At 25.8% G+C, this 23243-nt stretch overlaps 1 protein-coding gene and 1 long non-coding RNA gene across 3 annotated transcripts in view; both read right to left on the bottom strand.

Moving 5' to 3' along the window:
- Mmp2 (Matrix metalloproteinase 2) overlaps positions 1-11122 on the bottom strand; it is a 152795-nt gene extending 141673 nt beyond the window's left edge. The window contains exons 1-2 of one of the 2 annotated variants that reach the window (XM_089174001.1): positions 10995-11122; positions 10197-10555 (exon numbers count right to left, since the gene is read on the bottom strand). In XM_089174001.1, the coding sequence (XP_089030127.1) occupies positions 10197-10289 (93 nt within the window). In that variant the 5' untranslated portion in view covers positions 10290-10555; positions 10995-11122. The remainder of the gene's footprint in view (positions 1-10196; positions 10556-10994) is intronic. The other variant, XM_089174002.1, reaches the window with a different exon arrangement.
- Positions 11123-11202: 80 nt separating this feature from the next.
- On the bottom strand, positions 11203-21842 carry LOC149032154 (uncharacterized). The gene is made up of 2 exons (XR_016177039.1): positions 21339-21842; positions 11203-11427 (listed from the first exon to the last, which is right to left on the bottom strand). It is a non-coding gene; the product is annotated as an uncharacterized LOC149032154 (long non-coding RNA).
- Positions 21843-23243: the final 1401 nt, after the last annotated feature.

Genomic DNA, 23243 nt, shown 5'->3' with positions numbered 1-23243 from the left:
AACAACTAAATCATTGCTGGTTTTCAAAAGTCTACCTACCGGCAAAATTTTCAATCATTTGTTTCCAAACCTAATACACACGCATATAAATTAAACAAACTAAAAGATAAACCATACACGTGATAAATATTAATAATAAAAAACATTGTAGAAAAATAAAAAATTGAAAAATTTATGCAGCAATTAATTTTACAACAAAATTACAAAGTATTGGGTTAGCAACTAAGTAATTGGTGGTTTTAAAAAGCCACCTATCGGCAAAATCTGCAATCATTTGCTTTCCAAATTAAATACACTAAAAGAAAAACCCTACACGTAATAAAAAATAAAAATTAAATATAAAAAATATGCCACAATTATTTTTATAAAAAAATGACAAAGTTTTATGTTAGCAACAAAATCATTGCTGATTATATAAAGTCCACCTATCGGCAAAATTCGCAATCATTTGCTTCCTAACCCAATACATACACACTCAAACACTACAATAAAAAATGAAAACCAAAAAAATAATAAAACACTTCCACCCTAATCCTCCTGTCCTTCTCAAAGAGACAATTGGACGTATTAAATAAACCTACCCCGATAATTAAATAAACTTCATCTATCTCTCTATCTCTCTCTTTCTCTTCAATCATCCTAAACGAACACGAAGTAGCATATCGCATAAATCAAGAAAGAAAAAAAGGACAAAATGAAGTAAAAAAAACATCGAAGAAGGTCAGAAAAAAAGGACAACGTCGAAGGGTAACGAGTTTGTTTAAGGAAGAGAAAAAAAATACGCTTAAACTAAAAGAACACCATAAAATACAGTAGGGTTGAAATAGGACATCCCCCATTCCCCCAGGAAGAAGAGGAAGGTTTGAAAAGTAAACTAGAACGATGAATTATTGTCCATGGGTGTCAACATTGAAGAGGATTCGGTATCAAACCCCCTAACAACCACCACCCCTTCACCCAAACTCATCCAACCCATTCCAATATCCAACAATTCTAACTCACCCAACCCCCACCCTCATCCCCAACCCCATCCTCACCTCAGTTCACTTCATCCAATCCTAGGGTACCCTACAACTATCTCCATCTCTCTCTGTTGGTCACATTTTTTCTTCTCATTCCATCATCACACACGGTCGTTGGGTTTTTCCTACGGTGCTAGACAAGGTTGGTGTTGGACTGGGGGGGGTCGGGTTGATGTGGGGACTTTAAAGGGCAAACTAAACGAGTGATGGTAGACCCCCTCCCCTAACGCATGCACACATACACACACGCACATGTGTAAACCCTCTTGATTGCCGTCTAGACGTAGCTGATGCTGAAGCTCTGATGCTGATGCTGCTGTTACTGATGCTACTGTTACTGTTACTGAATATACTGGGTTGGTATGGGGCTGTTGATGCTGGCACCACGTTTGGATGAATGTTTGCCTGACTGACTGACTGACTTCACGCGTGCAAACACACATACGTGAACGTATATAGACGTGTACGTGAAAAATAAGAGAGAATGAGAGAGAATGAGAGAGAAGGAAGATCTGGAAAGCAGTATGCATAGGTGTAGGTTCATGTATGTAAGTGTGTGAGTGTGTGTTTGCATGTAAGTGGGAGGGAAATAAAAAAAAAAGTTGGTAATTTTGTTTGAAACGCTGTTTGAGTAAGGGCCTCCTCCCTCAGACCCTATTTTTACGGTCTCTTTTTTGTACAGTTTGTTTTTTAGAAGAGCTTGCTGTATGTGTGTGTGTGTGTTTGTATGTGAGATGAGAGAGAAATTAATCATTGTAAGAGAGAGAGAGAGAGAGAAAGATAACCAATTTGAAATATTGTTGTTTAGGTGAAAATAAATTTAAAAAATAAATGATAAAATATAACAATAATTGTATTAAATAACAAATGATTAAAAATGATTAAATAATTGTAAAAATATTTTAACATTAATATTAAAAAAGTGAGAGAGAAAGAGAATGAGAAAATCAAAATATGTTTGAAGTAAAGAAAAAAGGTTTGCTAGAGTTTTAGGGTTTTGACAGTTTGATACTTGATGAATAGTGTCTAGTTTTGTGTTAGTATTATTATATTGTACTATGATTATGATGATGATAAAAAAGAAGAAGATGAAAAAGGCCATCGTGATGAGATCGATCGATCATTCCACTTTGAGTATATAGATCTTTATAGGAGGACTTTGAAGAAGTGGAAAATTGATGATTCATGTTTGCCTGACCTCCTTGACATATCAATACCAACGTATTAATACACACATTCACATACACACACACATACATGTATCAAAAAATATGTATACAAGAATATATGAAATTGTATCAAAAAAAAAAAAAAATTGTTATATATAAAATAAATGATAAATTATATACTTAATTATTAATTTAAATAAATAAAACTGTACTCTCATACAAGTTGTTATATTAAAAAGAAACAATATATATTTAAATATAATAATAATATAATATATAAAAATATATTTATTATTTAAAAATTTAAATAAAATTAAAAAAAGAAAAATTACATTTTTAAATTAAATTAAAATTAAATTAAGAACAATTTGAATAAATAAAACTGTACTCTCATACAAATTGTTATACTAAAAAGAAACAAATATATTTACAATAATAAGATAATATTATAATAAATAAAAATATATTTTTTATTTAAAAATTTATATAAAATTAAAATTAAAAATTCAATTTAAATTAAATTAACAATATATTGTTATAATATTGTTAACAATATATTTAAATAAAATAATTTTAAAAAAATATATAAAAATACATTTACTTAATATTTAAAAAAAAAATTGAATAAAAATTACCGTGACGGTAAACTAAAACAATCCCATACATTCAACTAATCACCCACCACCCACCACCCCTATTAAACACACATACACACATACGTACACATATATTTCTATGAAAGAATAGATGACAGTCGATAGAACGGCACGTGGCAAGCATTTGTACCGTTTCACACTTATAAAACTTTACAAGTGTTTATGTCTACCCCTCCCCATATCCTCTCTGAATATATGTGAGTGTATTAGTGAGTTGGATTAACGTATATTACGAATAGAAAAAACGGTAGATGCATTAGTGTGCGTACGCGCCGGCGCTTCCTGCAGTTAACGACCCCGATCGCATATAAATGCCCGACTTAATGGTTTCGAAGTAAGCCCCCCATACCCCTCAAAGCCCCTCATACTTCCCCATAAGCCCCATAAACTCGTCCCCCACCCTAACCATCGACAACCACCTCCTCCAACTCATTCCCCTTGTTCCTTGTTCCCCTCTCCACTATTCCCTTTAACTACCACCACCCCCTCCACCACCCACTCCACCCAACACCAACCCATCAGGGTTCGATAAAATATCCAAGCGTGTTGCTCGTGACGACGAAAACGTGCTCAAGTTTGATTGACGATCATTTCCTAACGGATTCCACAACGATTATTCATAATTGATTATTAAACCAATGAGTGAGAGAGAGAGAGAGAGAGAGAGAGAGAGAGTGTGTTCAAATGTTTGTTAGTTTAATAAAAAAGAAAAAAAGGGATTTAAGTTGGTATATAAACAAATTTAGATTGTATTATTTCAATGGTAATTTTAAAAAATCAATAAACCAATGAGAAGAGAGAGATAAAGTAGGAGAGGACACCAGACTTTACGATTAAGCCACGTCAGCCATAAGTGACTGACAGCGTATAACATGATACATCTAAGCGACGCACGTAGCCTGACGGGGACTTCTTTGAAAATGAGCATGGCGCTCAACGTGTTAATGAAAAAAAAGAAGGGAAATTTAAGTTGATATAAACAAATTTAGATTATATCATTTCAATGGTAATTTTTAAAAATCAATAAACCAATGAGAAAGAGAGAGATAGAGTAGGAGAGGACACTAGATTTTCCGTTTATACCGCGTCAGTCATTAACGACTGACACACAGACTTTACGATTAAGCCACGTCAGTCATCAGTGACTGACAACGTATAACATGATACATCTAAGCGGCGCGCGTGGCCTGACGGGGACAATCCTTGAAAACGAACGTGGCCTGACGGGGACTTCTTTGAAAATGAGCGTGGCGCTCAACGTGTTAATAAAAAAAGAAGGAACTCAGGTTGATATAAACAAATTTAGATTATATCATTTCACAATGGTAATTTATAAAAAGATAAATATATAAAATATCAAACTATATATTTTATATTATTAAATTAATAAATATTAATTATATTTAATATTATAAATAATAAAATAATAAAAATAATAAAAATAATATTATATAATTATTATAAATATATTACAATTAAATTTATATTAAGAAATAATAGATTTGTTGTTTTATTATTATTATTTAACGAGAGTTGATTATATATATATATATATATATATATATATATATATATGTAATATATTTATTAATAATTAATTTAATATTTAATTTACTATATTAATATTTATTTATAATTATTTAATTTAATTTATTAATAGTTAATAAACATTCTTTTATTTTCCCTTTACACTCATTTTTTCCTAATTTAATAAATAATAATTTATTATTAATTATTATTTTGTTTCTTCCTATTCTAATTCTGTTTTTTTTTAAATGTATCATCCTAGTGGAAGAAAAAAATTGAATTTGTTAAGTTTGATGGTGCAATGGATGTTTGAAACAAAGATTATTCACAGAAATGTTAAAAGGAAGCTGTGTACGATTAGTAAGAGTCATGATGATTCATAAACTCAAAGGTATCTATCTCTTTCTCTGTCTCTCTCTTTTATGCTTCCGTTTCAATTTCTTTGTGTTAATTTACTTTTTATTTTATTCGTTTTCTTTTTTTTTTTTTTTTTACCTTTTTGCTTTGGCATTTCCAAATCGATTTACAAAAACGATTAAAATACTTCAATGTATTTTACACGTCATAGTGAACAGTCATCATCATCTCTTCTTCTTATTTGATTTTGTGCATGTGTATATGTGTGTGTGTGTGTGTGTGTCATCTTCGAACTATCTTATAAAATCTTTATAACAGGAAAATGATCTTCGTCATCATTTTAAAACTACAATGGAATTATTATTATTATTATTTAGAATCAAATTGTTATTTGCAAAATAACCACAGTTTCAAAAGTTCGTTCAAATTATTTTTATTAACAGTCCTTTTTTTTATTATTTATTACCATGATCGTAATTTTGTTATTTTACTTATATATATATATATTTTATTTAAAAAACAAAAATTATCACAAATAATTAGTTTAAAATTATTTTATTATAATCAAATAAAATGAAAAATACAAAGAATCTTTAAAACTTAAAGTAGTTTAAACTAAAAATCGGATTTTCCTTCTATCACTTATCGTCGTTTACTTTGACATTATTGAGATGAATCAATAAAAGAAAGAAAGAGAGAAAGAGAGATAGAGAAAAGTGATCAATCGATCGATAAATATCGTTTAGAATCGAACAACTTGTATGACCCTTAATACCATTTTAAAGTACCAATCATGATATTGACAAACACACAGACTTTGATTATCTTCAAACTTGATTCCCCACTTATATAACTAAACGATTGAAAAAATAGTTTTGCAAGAAAAAGAAGAAGATATTCGATATATATATATATATTATATAAATAAAATATAAATAAATAATATAATATAATTATATGTATATGGTATATGGTAAATGATATATAATTATATATATATTATATAAATAAAAAATATTATCTAAGTAAAAAATATATACAAATAAAAATATCATTTATATTTTATATTTTATTAATATTTTAATATTAATTTAATAAAATATTAAATTTAATATTTTAATATTTTTATTTTTATTAAAACCCAAACTAAAGTAAATTTAATAAAATATTAATTGCATATATATATATATATATATATATATATATATATATATATATATATATATAATATAAATAAAAAATATATAATTTATATTTTATGTTTTAATATTAATTTAATAAAATATTAAATTTAGTATTTTTAATTTTTTATACTTTTAATAATTTATTATTTTTTATTCTTAATATAAATGAAATTGAGTTATACTACGAATTTTGGAATTTCCCAAAAATTAATTTGTATATATAATAAAATTATAAATAAATACTAATTCAATTAATCTAAGGTTCTTTTTTTTTTATAGGAATTGAAAGAGGTTTATATTAAATACTTAAACGTTCTGAATTAAATTATAACAATAATTAAAATACATATATATATATATTAATTGTAATATTAATGAAATTGAGTTATACTTTGAATTTTCGAATTTTCCAAAAATTAATTTGTATATGTAATAAAATAATAATAAAATACTAATTAAATTATACTAAAGTTCTATTTTTTTATGGGGGTTGAAAGAGGGTATTATATTAAATACCAAACATTCTGCATTGAATTATCAGAATAATTAAAATTTATATATTAATTTTCATATTAATGAAATTGAGTTATACTACGAATTTTGGAATTTCCCAAAAATTAATTTGTACATATAATAAAATAATAATAAAATACTAATTAAATTAATCTAAGGTTTTATTTTTTTTATGGGGATTGAAAAAGGTTTATATTAAATACCCAAACGTTCTGAATTAAATTAAAAAAATAATTAAAATTTATATATTAATTGTAATATTAATTGAATTGAGTTAAACTTCGAATTTTTGCTGACTTTCTCAAAAATCTCAATTCAATGTTTTACCGAAAAACATTCGGAAAGTAAAATTTTCAAATTTATTTATTTAAATCAGTTGGAAAAACACACACATATATATCAATTGAAAGGAATCTTTGAATAAATCGTACTACTTGTATAGATCATTCATGATTTACATAACGAAATAGATGGAAACACCCATCACCATTAGGAAATGGTGAAAATTTTAATTACAAACGGGTCCTACCATTTGCTTCGACCAAGTATTGAATTTTAATTGTAAATGAGTAGATAGAAGGAATACGAAAGGGGTGTATGGAGGGTGAGAGGGTGAGGGAAACATGTAAATGGAAACTCTTGGGTTCTCTCTGATTGAAAATGTTATGCTGATGGTAATATGACCTTATATATTATTGTACGGTTCATCATAAGATTAATAATTACAGACGATGTAAGAAAAAACAAATTAAAATAAAAAAGAAAAAATTAAAAAAAAAATTTAAGACAGTTTTTTTTTATTTTATTTAAAGCAAGGGTCACTCATCCGTTTTACTACACAACACTTTAAATTGTAATTGTAAAAAATAGAAAAAAAGGAAAGGAAACGTACAATTAATTGAACGAAGCAAAAGTAAATTGAATAAAATCTCTTTAACTCGTAAAAAAAAAAGGGGTAAGGATATCGATTTTCCTGGAGAGTTTTTTTCTTCCCTTTTTTAAGGTCTACTTAAAACACTAATCCTTTTCTCGATCAAGGATCATTATCGTTGGTCCTGAATTGAATCCCTTCTAAAGGGAATGATTTATGAGATGATCGTTTAAAAAAAAAAAAGGGTAATCAAGAGTTAAACGAGGAGATCGATTTTGTTGAATTTCAAACAACGAAAAAGAAACCTTACCAACACAAAATTCTATTCTTGATCACTTGATCATCAATTTCAAAAAAAAAAAAAAAAAAAAAAAAACCATCAAAATGAATAATAAATAAAAATTGGGAACGTTAAAAAATATTATAATAGAAATAATTAATATTATTTTCATCCATTTTCTCGTTCATTTTATTATACTCTGTGAATGAGAGTACTCTAATTAAATCGTCCTAAATTATATTTAAAAATGTTGTTAAATTAATGTCACAGCTGTATTTTCAAAACTAAACCTCCCACTCCTCCCCCTACTTCATTTCTATTAATATAATAACAAATAATAATTGTAATTTATTATATTTATAAATGTATCAAAAGAAAAAAATGTAATAATGTATATCTAATTTTATAATTGTAAAAAGTTAAATTAAATAATTAAAAATAATAATAATAATAATAATAATAATAATAATAATAATAATTAAATAAATAAAATAAAAAATGTTCCTTTAATTATAATTTGTAAAAAAAATTAAAGAAAATAATTTAAAAAAATAATAATAATAATAATTAAATAAATAAAATGTATTATATTTTAATTGATCTTAGTTTGTTATATTTATATTAATTTAAATTTAGTTTAATTTATATACCAATTGTCAAAATGTATGATGAAATGTTATATTACTGAAATACTGTATTTTATCTTGTTGACTATCAGGAGAATATTGGAAATCAGTCAAGGTTGGTATTAACCCGATGTTAAATGAAAATCCTACCACAAGTATCACGATGTATGTGTAACGACCCGAATTCAAATTTGGCGCGCTTGCCAATAATCGAATCCTGAGGTATATGTAATTATATATACATATCCATACATACATACATATACATATATACATATACATATACATTAACCCAAAATGTTATCTCAAAGGATATTTATCAATTACATCCTATACTGTATAAATAAAAAAATTAAATTTAAAATAAAATCAAATCTAATCAAATCAAAAACAAAAAGAAAAGATCAAATAAAAATTCAAACTAAAGTAAAACGAAATTAAGAAATCAGGTCGAGTATCTGAAAATAATATTAGACCTATGCTAAATCTGTTTTAACATTTAAAAAAAAAAAAAAATAAAAATCAAATTAAAAAACTAACCTAAATTTGAAAATTAAACTTTGACACAAATTATCATTCAATCGTTGTTACTTTTATATTGTAATAAAAAGATAACGTAAAAAATGAACAATACTAACCTAAAAATAATATTACACGTTTGTTAAATGTGTTTTGACATTTAAAAAACAAGAATCAAATTAAAAAAACTAACCTAAATTTGAAAATTACACTTTGACACAAATTATCATTCAATCGTTGTTACTTTTATATTGTAATAAAAAAGATAAAGTAAAAAGTGAACGATACTAACCTAAAAATAATATTACATGTATTTTAAAATTGTTTTAACATTAAAAAAAAAAAATTCTAATACAAAAACTAACCTAAATTTGAAAATTAAACTTTGATACAAATTATCATTCGATTATTGTTACTTGCATTATTATACTATTATTAATGAAATATTAAAGGTATTAATATAATAAAAAAATAAAATAAAGAATGAACAATACTTATACATGATTATATATTAATCTGTGATATGAAATCTTATCAAATTGCAATATCATTTTTCTAGAAATATAAAAATATCGACAAATATGATAAAACGAGTGTAAAATTTGTTCAATAAATAAACTAAAGGATAACGATACAGTACAAGGTTGTACACTAATCTAAGTTTATCTAAATCTCATTAAATTATAGTTAGTGTACAGTTTCACACCGGAGAGTTTCACACTTCTGTTAGAATATATACATACATATATATGTTATATGTACTGGTTGTTTCTAAACTAACCATTTATTTTAATAAAATCATTTTATTATTTATTATACAATAAATAAATAAATAAATAAATAAATGTAATAAATGTATGAACTTTTTAATATAATATATAATAACAATTCTAATTTCAATTTGATCATCTGACTCTTTTCTATTAAATTAAATTAAATTAAATTAAATAAAAAAATGATCACAAAAATATTTAAATATAATTAAAATAAATAATAAAGTTTATATATAACACTAAAAATATATTATTTATAATTTATAATATATTTTAATATTAAATTAAAATATTATTATTAATTATTAATATGTATATACATATAAATATTAAAATATTATATAATTGAAAATTATTATTTAAAATAAATAATATATCTTTAGAAACACCCAATAAATATATATATGTTTTGCGTAATATCACTGTCTGTTAGCAAGACCACTTTCAAGTCGACTTTTGATAATTTTACCCACGTCAAATAATTTTCTCTTTAACATATAACCCATGGTAAATATCTGTGTATGTATATATGCATGTGTTAGTAAATACCCAGTGTAACTTTCACAAGAAACTGCACAACATTTCTTTCTATCTCTCTCTCTTTCTTAAAATGTATTTTAACTCTTATCACAGAAATAATCTTTAAAACAAGAAGAATTAAAAAAAAAAAAATATTGAAATTATTTTTAAAAAACTCACCACTTTATCATCGGCGTATATCATTGATGATCCTGGTGGTGCACCGGTGGTGAACACAGTAAAATACAACACTATTACAACTTGGAAAATCATCTTCGTGGTGAACAGTAACTTTTTGACAATCAAAAATTATTAAAACCAGTCTATCAATGTTCTTATATAATTATAATAATAATAATAATAATAATATTAATTAAAAACAAACACTTTTTCACCATTAATTTATGAAACGTTTTTTGTTAATTCTTCGATCACTGTTCAAATGAAATTCAAATTCAATTGGTAAAAATTGAATTGGTGTGTGTACGTTATTTTTGTTTATGAAACAGTTCCACTGAATATTTGACACAAACACACTTCTATAAAAATAAATAAAAAAAAAAATTGTAAAAAAAGAAACAAAAAACAAATAAAAGAATAAGTGAACACAAGAAGATAGGACAGAAAAAAAAACGATACTACTTCGTACGAGGATCGAGACGTTACTGATGATTAAAATACCGGTTAGTGTGTGTTTCCATTAGAAAAAGAGGAAAGAAGGAAGGAAAAATTCAAATAGTTATTTTATTGAACACTTGAGAGTGGGGATAAGGAAAAAAACCAAAAAAAAGAACGAACGTACGAATTCATTTTCTTACAAGGGGCCAAAAAAGGGGACAACAGAAACACGTAAAATGGGTGTGGTGGATGACAAGGTATTTTTGATTATTCAAATTTAAGGATTTTAATGAAATTTAGGATTTCAATTAAATTATGGGATTTCAAAAATTAGAAAAAAATATATTTTTTTAACACTACCATAACCCACCACCATCACCACCTCCACCACAACCCCCACTACAAGCACCTTTTTCTTCTTCTTCTTCTTCTTCTTCTTTTTGTATTTTTGTTTCTTTTTTCTTCTTCTTCTTCCACCACCTCCTCCTCCTCCTTCTCGTCCTCTTTTCGTCCACCTCCCCCCCGCCGAGCACTTTTTCTTCTTCTTTTTTTTTAGCAAATCTATCGACTTCCGTCAACTTGCCACCACTGGTGGCACCGTTGGTAACACCACCACCACTACCACTACCACCACTATTATTATTATTAATACTAATACTATTAAAACTTGTTCTTCCTTTTCTTCTTCTTTGCCAATGACGACAACAACAACCAAGAAGACGACGCCGGATTCCGGCTTCGTACTTTCCTCCGAGTTTGGACTTCCCAACGATTGGCACGTCCATCCGCCGATCTATAATTTTAATCTTTGTTACTTTTTTTTTCTACGATTTTTTTCTTTTTTAACAAGTAAAATTGTTATCTTATTAAACGTGTATGTTAAGACAATTTAGTGGTTATGTTTTGATTCTTAGAATTTCATTGGAAAACATTTGAAATACGTAAGTCAATATACGAATTGAAATTTTTGTTGGATGATACATTGTATCAGGGTTGTGTCAGGGTTTAATCAAGTTTTCTACATTTTCTTTTTACAAGTAAAATTATTATCTTATTAAACGTGTATATAAAGACAGTTTATTGGTTATGTTTTGATACTTAGAATTTCATTGGAAAACATTTGAAATACGTAAGTCAATATACGAATTGAAATTTTTGTTGGATGATATATTGTATCAGGGTTGTGTCAGGGTTTAATTAAGTTTTCTACATTTTTTTTTACAAGTAAAATTATTATCTTATTAAACGTGCATATTAAGACAGTTTATTGGTTGTTTTGATACTTAAAATTTCATTGGAAAACATTTGAAATACGTAAATCAATATACTAATTGGAATTTTTGATAGAAGATACATTGCATCAGGGTTGTTTCATGGTTTTATTATATATTTTTATTTATATTATATTATTTATATTATATTAATTATTATATTATAATATAAATTTAATAACGAATTATTATATAGGATAGATATAGGTTATGTCAGTTTATATCAAAGTATAAATATATAATAATTATTATATATTAATTATAAATTATCAGGATATAAAGAAAATATATAACGAGATACCCTATAATATTTTAATCGAAATAATAATAATAACAATTGTTTGTATAATTTAAAAGTATTCGGTTGGCAACTAAGTTATCACTGATTTTAAAAAGCCATCTATCGACAAAATCCGCAATCATTTACTTGCTAATCTATTAGTGTAATTCTAATTAATTATCTTTATTGAAAATGATTCTTCTGTTTGAATCATTTGTAAAATATAAGGAAAGGATTAAAAGGAAATATTGTTTTAAATGAAAAAGGAAGAAAATGAAGAAGGATACTTTGAATATGGCGGTTTTATGATCGTCATCATTTTCTATAGAGACAGAACAAGAGTTTCGATATCACGGAGCAAAGAATTCCGGTTATCGAAGCGAAAAAATGAGGTCGAGTGGCGTTGGCACGCTCACAAAGATAACAATCCTCACAGTTCTCTTCTAGTTAGGTTTGTTCATCGTTCTTCCGGTTTCCGGTTTCCTGTATGTTCCTTCTTCATTCCCTTTTTTCGTTCCATTTTTTCGTTCCCTTTTTCGACCCTTATTTTATTATCTTTACAATTTAATTGTCAATTTAGAAATATATTTTTCAATTTATTTATTAATTCATTTGGTTTCTTTAAAAAATTTGTATTATTTTTCATTAATTTTATTTTGTCAATCATTTTTGATTGTACTTTTACAAATAATTTTCGATAATCTTAGGTTATGTTGGTATATTATTATTAATTCATGTATTCTTCAATTATTATCGATTGTTTAAATCATTTTCGGTAATAATTTAGGTTATGTTCGGTTTTTTAATTATTAAAAATACGTTCCAATCAATGATAGTAATTTATTCTAGTTATATTTGATATTTCTTTCATTTCTAGTAATATATTGTAAGATAAAAAAAGTAAAACTAAAAGAAACAAGAAATAAAATTTTATTATACATTATTTTTTTGTTGTTGTTATTTTCTTTCGATTGAATTTAAAATAACGATAGTAATAAAATATATCGCAAGATTAATTTATTAATTATCTTCGTACAAAGAGAATGAATATGATGATTAAAATTAATCATTCTCATTTGCCTCGAAAAATGTTTAACCCTTGTCAGTAATAAGATAACAAAAAAAGGGGTGACAAAGGGATGACTAACAATCATTATTATTTCATGTTATATCAACCAAGGTCAAACATATGCAATCTTCTCCATTTTTCTTTTTTAATGTTCATTTCTCTGTCTTTTTCTTATTTATCTGAATTCAAAGAGTGTGCAGAATCAACTTGAAATTAATTCATTTGGATGATTTCAACATTATTGCGTTTTAACGTAGTATTAGTATAAATCAAAATATATACATGTGTATGTTTGATAATTGAAAAAACAAACAAGTACAAAGAATTTTCTTATTTCTTCATATATTTATATATTTATATATATATATTAGGTGGACTGTAAAGTAATGTCGTTTTTTAACCTCAAAACTCAAACAAATACATTTTTCAAACAAATATTTATTATTAATCAATAATTAAATTAATTAACAACCTTTTTCTATCTGGTACGGAATATTTTTAATATCGTAACGATAAAAATCATCAATCATCAATCATTTTTTTGATTAAAGTATTAATAGAAAAATTTGACTTGCGTAGTAACGACGCCATTACTTTTTGATCCCTCTAAGTTATATATATATATAATATTATAAGTAAATGTGAACTCATATGGGATGACACCAATGAGAATGCGTCAGAATATATTATTTGCAAATAAATAATAAAAAATAAAAAATAAAAATAAAAATAAAAATAAAAAAAGTAAAAAGACACGTAATAGTCATGGTTATGTCAGTAAATAATAGGAAGTATAGTAAGTGCATAAGTATGTAATATTATACATCGTTCTAATGGTGTGATAAATGAAATAGACGAGGAACTCAACGAGAGTTCTTGATATCTTCGTCTACTTATCTCCCTTTGTGTTTCTTTTTTTTATTTCTTTTCTCCTACACTTTCCCCCACCACCTAACCTCTCAACCATTTCAGTACAAAGACGCCTCTTCGTTTTATTCTACATATATATACTGCATGTTGTATTTGTACTTTAACCAATTGATTATTATTCAAGTTTTTATCATATCACCAACGAATACGATCACATCATCATCATCATCATAATTATTATTATTATTATAATTATTATTATTATTATTATTATTATTATTATTATTGTTGTTGTTGTTGTTGTTGTTAATCATTAGATAAGATTATTAATTATTATTTTTTTCTTAAGTAATTTATTTGAATTTATTTCTTATTTTTTTAATAGATGTACAAGGTTTCTCCCGCCATTTTTTCAAGAGGCTATCTGTAGGAAAATAATGGAAGTAATGTTGTACACTTAATAACAAAAGTAACAACAAGATCGTGAACGTTTTTACTGTGTTATTTTATAGGTCAACATTGATAATAAATTTCTTCGTTAAATGTTGTATTTTTTTTAACGTTCAATGATTAAACACACACGCACACACATATACAAATTTATCGTAATTATTGGTTTAGTTATTATATACAATTACTATAATCTTATTTAGGTTAGTTTTAAATATATATATATGTATTAATTATTTAATAATAATATTATTATTTTTATATTATTTATTTTATATTATTTTAAATTTATATATTAAAAATAATTAATATTAATATAAATATTATTATTATTATTATTATGTATATTAAAATTAACAGAATTGCATTAATTGCACTACAATTAATCAAACGGCTAATTCAATTCTACAAAATGGTTCCTACAATAAAAGAAAAAGAAAAGAATGAATGAATGAATGAATGAAAAAAAAAACCCTAGGAAAACCCTAAGATAATTTTGACATCGATTAATCTGACTAAATGAAAATGACTACAAAGACTTCTCAAAATAAAAGATAATAGCTGATAGATGTGTAAAGGGTTGGAAGAATCAGAAGGATGAGGAAGGGGAAAAAGGAAGGTGGGGATGAAAAGTGTGGGGTGGGGATGAGAAGTATAGGGAGTGGGGATGAGAAGTATGGGAGTGGGGATGAGAAGTATGAGGGTGGGAGAAATAGAAGAATTAACGAGGAGGATGAGAATGAGGTAAAAAGAGACTCATCGAAGCGAGAAGGCAAACCTTCCAAGTAGAAATCCAAACGTTCCGTGCATTCTCTTCCCATCCTATCCTATCCCATCCCATCCCATCCCATCCCATATCACTCTCTACCCCATACCCTAAGCCTTACCATAGCCATTTCAAGAACTGAGAGAGAGAAAGGTCGTGTGTGACAAAAGCGGAACCGTTTCGTGGACGGTCACGAACAATTTCGAAGTCAAAGTTCACTGTGATAACCCACCCAACCCCACCCCCCTTACTCCCCACCCCTCATCCTTTTCGTTACTCTTCAATACCTTCCCCCTCTACTTATCTTCTTCTTCCTTTCCCCGCACCCTGTTCACCTTTTCTTTTCTTCCACGTATTTGAATTTCTGCGAAAGATCGGCTTAAATTCTTCGTAATAAATCGTTCAAATTCAATGTCAATTATTAGAAATTATCTTCAAGGGTTTTTTTTATTTTATTTTATTTTTTATTTTTTAAATTGTTTATAGCTTTGTTATTGTTTATAGATTGTTGTTGACCGGGTTACGAGTAAACTTGTGGAGCATATTTTTTTGTTGGGATCAAGTTGAATATTTTAGAAGGAAAATACAAAAGATGATAAGATAGAAAATAAATAATAAATTATATAAATAATAAATAATGTTAATAAATATATTAGTAAAGTTGTTATTTTGTTTATTATATAAAAAAAGTATTCAAAGTTAATAAGGAAAAATTTATTAAAGTTTTCTTATATTGTTTTAACTTGTCAATGTTGCCGGTCAACAAAATGTTATTAACAAATGTTTAAAAAATTATTTAAATTGTTGAATTATATAAGTTTGTTAAATAATGTGTATATATATATATATATATAATTATTTTATATGTTTTGTTTTTAATAATTAATTTGTAATAAATTTTGCAATGCGTTGTTTTCAATAATTAATTTTTAATAGATTTTGTAATGAGTAGTTTTTAATAATTAATTTATAATAAATTTTGCAATGATTTCTTTTTAATAATTAATTTTTAATAAATATTGCAATGAGTTGTTTTTAATAATTAATTTTTAATAAATATTATATGAGTTGTTTTTAATAATTAATTTTTAATAAATATTATATGAGTTGTTTTTAATAATTAATTTTTAATAAATATTATATGAGTTTTTTTTAATAATTAATATTTAATAAATTTTATATGAATTTTTTTAATAATTAATATTTAATAAATTTTATATGAGTTGTTTTTAATGAATTATTTTTAATAAATATTGTACAATGGTTTGTGTTTTTTTTCTTAGCATGCAAAAAATTTGCTTTGAATATTTCAATATTTTTAATAATAAATTTTTTAATAAATATGCAAAGATCTATGAAACACGTGATAAGATGTTTGTATTATAAAAAGAATGTGAAGATATTAAAAGTAAAGTTATATTAATGTAATAAGAAATTATGTAAGATAATATTTGTTGAAGGTACGTAGATAATATTATTATTATTATTTTTATTATGGAAGGTCAATTATTCAAGAAAGTTCAATGTGTTTCCAACATTTTTCTTCTTCTTCTTCTTCTTTTTCTTTTTTATTCTTTTTTCTTCTTTTAGATTAATAATTATATATTACCTGTAGAATGAGACAAGATAACGGATATTTATTCTGTAATGGTGAATATTGAAAGATATCAGGTATCAATATTTCTAAAGGGTATGAGGAATTATTAATAGAAAGTTAATAATTCGAAAAAGTTCCATTTCTTTTTTTTTTGTTAAATGAATTTCATAAATTCATATGACTGTTCTATAAAAAAAAAAAAAATAAAAAAGTAAAAATAAAAATATATATGTTAAAATCAATGTGAAAATGATATGAAATTGTATGAAATAAAATTACATTAAAAATATTTATCTAAAACTTATGAATACATGCAATTATTAATAAATAAATTAAAGAGGAAAATAAAAGATGGAAAAGTAAATATATAAAAATAATAAACATAATATATAGAAAATAAATTTGTTTAAAAAAAAAAAAGGCAAATATAATATAATATAATAAAATATAATATTAAAAGAAAAATTAATATAATATAATATAATATTAAAAAAAAGAAGAAAATAATGTAAAATAATAATTAAAAAAAATACACACATGATATACATACATATATAGAAAATAAATTTATTTAAAAAATAGTAATATAATATAATATTAATAGAAAAAAAATAATGTATTATAATATTAACACTAATCATACCAAGACTTAATATATACCTATTTCTACCATAGCGGGTCAAATGACCCGACTTTATGTTTCATGCTTGAATGTATGAAATATGGATGTTAGGAAGGAAATAAAAATATAAATTAAATTTATTATAATTAAACAAAATAGTATGTTGAGCATTTCTATTACAAAAGCAAAAAATAAAAATTTTTAATTCATAGTTCATCGCATTTTTTACGTATAAGTGTGTCCATTGTACATTTTCCGCAAACATATTTTTTACATTTAGAGCAAATTTTGTTGGTTTTATTTTCTTTACAGTATCCTATTTGACATCTCATACGTTTATAAGCATCTGTAGTAGACTTAGGCAACGATCCTTTCGTATTTGTTTCTTGTTTTGGTTGTTCACGGGCTTCTCGAAAATCGGCGCCAAGTTCTTCTGCTAGCTTGAGTAAAAAATCTTGTCTCGAGATATTTTCTCCTGTCGTTTGCTTGTACAAAATCCAGGCATTTATGCCAGCTAAATCAAGGATATTGAAAAAAACTTGGAGAGGCCATCTGCAAGACTTAGATTTTGTAGTAAATTTCCTCGCCATTTGATCGGTCATGTCTACACCAAATTTGGTTTTATTGTAATATGAAACAGTTTCAGGTAAACGTTTATCATTGTTTTCTACTTTAACGAATTTATGTTTAGAACTAAGTAAAAGTACTTTTTTTGTTGGCTTACTTTTATAGATTGTAAGAGTACAATTATCTGTTGTAAAAATTTTCGATGAAAATCGTTCCATATCATCTTTCTTTTGCTTCGCAATTAGTGGTAATTCTCTTTTATTTGACCGAATAGTTCCAACTAACGTAGTTTTTTTGGCTAGGAGTTGTGTTGCTAGGGATTTGCTTGTAAAGAAGTTGTCTGTGGTCACAGTTCTTCCGCAACCCGTAAATGGCTCAATGAGTTTGAGTACAACATATTCAGAGAGTGGTACTGAAGAGGGCCTATATTCATCTTTTCCAAGATATGGAAGTGCATTTATGACGTATTTGCTATCGACGTCCGATGCTAACCAAAATTTGATTCCAAATTTATCCGGCTTGTTAGGCATGTATTGCTATTTTCAATAAGCTATTTTCAATCTAAAATTTGATATTTTCTTGAAATTATTCTGAGCTATTTTCGTTGAACTACTTTACGCAACAGTCTTTGGAAGAATGTGCAACTTACTGACTACAAATATGACTCGATAATCTCATAAAACAAAAAAATTCTCTCCGGGTCAAATGACCCGTTGTGGTAGATATCGGTATAGAACAAGGATTACTCAGAATAAACAAAACAAAACAAAACAAAAAAATTTTTATAACTGTACATTAATTACTTATAAAAAGTCATGAAGTCAAATGTGCAAACGCAATAAAATTATACGTGCATTTTCAATGCAAAAGTTCAAAATGGGTCATTTGACCCGTTATGGTATGTTTAGTGTTAATAGAAAAAAAATTAATATAATATAATATTAAAATAAAATAAAAAAACAATTGAAATTTGAAAAGAAAATATTCGAATAAAACTTCCCAAAAATTAGAAAAAAAAAGAAAATAAAATAAAAAAACAAAAACAAAAAGTTACTTAAATTGTAAATTGTATATTGTAATTCTTATTGTAATTGTAAAAATAATATAATATAATATTAAAATAAAATAAAAAAAACAATTGAAATTTGAAAAGAAAATATTCGAATAAAACTTCCCAAAAATTAGAAAAAGAAAAAAAATCAAATAAAGTTACAGAAAGTAAAAGAAAGTAAAAAGTTACTTGAATTGTAAGTCGTTGGAACAAGGGTGGAAAGAATCCCTTCGTTACTTTTTCAAGAATGAAAAGGGACAGTAAAACAAAAAGAAGAATAAGAATAAGAATAAGAAGAATAAGAAGAATAAGAAGAATAAGAAAAAGGTAAGGAAAATGAGATTTATGTAATCCTCTCGTCGTGAACGAGCTTTGTAATTTGTAGATCCGATCTTACGGGGGACGAAAACGTTGAGATATTATTCCATAGACCTCATCCTTCCCCATCCACCACTATCACAACCACTACCATCACAAGATATCCTCAACCAACCCCCTTTTCCATCAACCCCATCGATCTTTCTCCTTTCCTCATCCATAATCTGTAGATCTTTAGTATGAAAAATTCGAAGAGAAAAAGAGAAAGAAGAAGAAAAAAAAAACAAAAAGATAACAAAAAAATAAAAATAAATTATCTAAAAGTTTTTATCTAAATATTCGATCTCTCAGAAGAAAGAGAAATCATTTAATTCACTTTGAAAAGATATTCAATATTCGCATAATTAAATTTATTTCAATGTTTAATCAAAAATTGTAAATTACGTATTAATTAAATAATTAAATAATAATAATAAAAAAAATAAATAAATAAAATAATAAAATTATAATAGAAATTAATATTATTAATAGATAAATTTACAATAATAATTACGTATTAATTATTAATTAAAATAAAAATAAATATAATAATAAAATTATAATACAAATTTAATATACTAATAAATAAAATTATAATAAAAATTACTTATCAATTAATATAATAAAAAAAATATATATATATATATAAAATAATAAAAGGTACTTACGTATTAACGACATCGCAGCAAAAATTCCGCTAATGCGCTAATAAAGAGCAATCTTGTTGTTCGCATACAATAACCTTGTTGTTTGCACACAGCAACCGTCAGAGTTTCGCCAGGGTTAATGGCGACAGCATCAGGTGAAAGAAAATAAAGACTATTTTGAATCTATGTTAAATTCTATATCGGCCCATTTTCCACCGAAATCCGATTGACTACTTTTTATAAATAAAATGTTTTGAATTTTGAAAGTGTATCGATTTCAAATAAAGTTATTTATTCTATGATTTGTCGCAACAATTTAAGGTGTAGATTGGTGCATTAGCAGAATTTTGCTGCGGTGGCGCTAATACGCAAGTACCTAATAAAATTATAATTAAAATTAATATATTAATAAATAAAGTTACAATAAAAATTACTTATTAATTAATAATAACAAAAAAAAAGTAAATATAAAATAATAAAATTATAATAAAAATTACGTATTAATTAATTGATTAAAAAAAAATAAATAAATAAAACTATAAATTTTAGTGAAATAATTATCATTATAATTATATTAATTATTATATAATATAATTTCTAATAAAATAATTAATTATAATTAATGTAACAAAGAAAGAAACAAATAAAAAACAAACAAACAAACAAACATTATATTAACTCATTTTTTAACCGATAATAATAGGTTAAGGTCAAATTACTAATCCAAGTATAAAAAACAATATATATGAATTTATATATGTAACGAATCTGAACGTTGAAGGATTTCAGCCAATGAACGATAAGAACGAGACAATGAAAGAATATCTTGTTATTGTTTTTTAAACAACTTCAATCGTATCATTTTCTTTTTACTCATCAATTTTCAAAGTCATCGAATCAATTAATCATTATGATAATTATACATGTCTTATAAATTATGCTAATAAATCGTTTAATATAAAAATCAAAGGAAACAAATTCAAACGGATGAAAAATTGGCGGGGTTTATTTTTTAACGAATCAGCTGCAACTTTGTCCATTTTTAAAAAGTGTCACGCAAAGTGTTTCACTTGAGAATCTCTCGATAAAAAAAAATAATATTACAATATTATAATTAAAATTTATTATCGAAACATGTAGAATAATATTTTACTAACCTCAATATCCATCGGCTCGATGCTGTTTTACTTCGTACCTCGTTTCATAATGCCCCACACACGATCACCGGAAATTGGAATAATTTATCTCTCTTGTAATATGACTTTTATTTTTCTAAACAGCATCGGAAAAAGGGACACCGACGAAATGATCGATTAAATTAATCAACTCGAATTAATAAATCGATAACGACAATGATATACTTTCTTGACTAATTTCATTTTGTTCACTTTTTTTTTTCAAAATATTCTCACGAATCGATCGATTACAAATGACATATTTAAAAAAAAAAATGAATAATAAGAAACGTGATATCACGTAATGTTACATCCGTAAACTGTCAACGATTATTAAAACGGAATTGTATATTAATAGTTACGTACGTGCACGTATATACGTATACATGTATAATAAGTGAATAAAAAAAAGAGGACCAAGAAGATAATATCGAAGGAAAATAAGAAAAGACACACACGCGACGAAACCCCCCCGGTGTTGTTCGTGCGCCGCGTACAGCGCGACTGACGCTCCAGTGCTTCGAGGACCACGGCTGACTTCCCCCACTCCAAACGTCTTCGACCAATCAAACAACCACAACGCGCCGCGTGCGATCTCTACGACTCCTTAGACACCGGAGTGAAGGAATTGGAACGATCTTTTTTCGAAATAATTTTAACTATTATTTTAAACGATAGATAGAAAACGTTTCGATTTAATTAAACGTTTTATCACGATGTATCTTTTAATCGTAATAACGTTGATCGATATTAATTACAAACGATCAAAGTTTTATATACTTTTCTTGTCTTTTTAAAAAGGTACAAACATTTTGTTCCATTTTTTTTTACCGAATGCGTCACGTGACCCGGCGCCAAATTTAAATCCAAATTTCTTAGATTAATTCAAATATTGTTCGTAATTTAATTGTTCTTTTTTTTTAATTTGTTCACAATAGCGTAAATTATTTTTTATAGGAAGAAGAAAAGATAAAAGAGGTAAGAAATAAATAGTTCTAAAAAAAATATATATATAAATGATCAACGTGTTCGTAGAAAACGTTGAGAAATATTTCTTTTTTTTTTGTTTTTTATTCTTCGCAGTTATACCCGAAACCTATTAATAACATTGAAAAAAAAAAAAAAAACTGTGTGAGAAAAGAAAACGTAGACGAAGTGAATTATGGTTTAATTTATAAACTAAATGCCCTACCTAAGAGACCATAGTATTTTTTTCAATCTGCAAAAACACATACACACACACATAAATAAATATATAAATATATATATACCACCCACTCTTGTTGCTTCAGCAACTGTCGGGTGCGTCCTCCTGCGTTGGCGAACAAGTATTTCGTTGATGTTGATATCTTTCTACACGCGAACATAAATGGTTATATTTAATACCTCAATAACACACACACACACATACACAAATATAAACATATATATAGTATATAATAAAGATGTAATATTAATGAGTAAAATGATACTTGAGCAACGATTACACAGAACAACGTTGAAAATCAATTTCTATTATTTATTTCTCATTTTATTTTCATTGTATTACTTTTTTTTGGTTGTAACAATAAATAATATTTTAAATAAAATAAAATGGAAAGAGAAATGAAAAAGAATTGATTGAAAATGTATAAGGGTGGTGAGAGAGAGAGAAAGAGAGAGAGAGTGGGGTCAATGAATCTTAAATGAATTTAACGATACGATTTATTGTATGTTGCTTCACCCCAACCCCCTCTTCTACCACCTCCTATCTTTCTTTCTTTCTTTATTTCTTTTCAACACACAGACAGGGCTTTGCTTTTCCTCTACGTCGATACTCTTTTATCTTCTACATCACGCATTCGAAAGGATATTACATGAACGTTGGGAGCCTATCAATCAACTTGT

This window comes from Polistes dominula, unplaced genomic scaffold (genome assembly GCF_049000335.1).
Source record: "Polistes dominula isolate Pdom_NZ unplaced genomic scaffold, Pdom_raw_medaka contig_75, whole genome shotgun sequence".
Classification (NCBI taxonomy): domain Eukaryota; kingdom Metazoa; phylum Arthropoda; class Insecta; order Hymenoptera; family Vespidae; genus Polistes; species Polistes dominula.
Note: the sequence above shows the minus strand (reverse complement) of the source record. Positions and strands in the feature narration are given on the sequence as shown.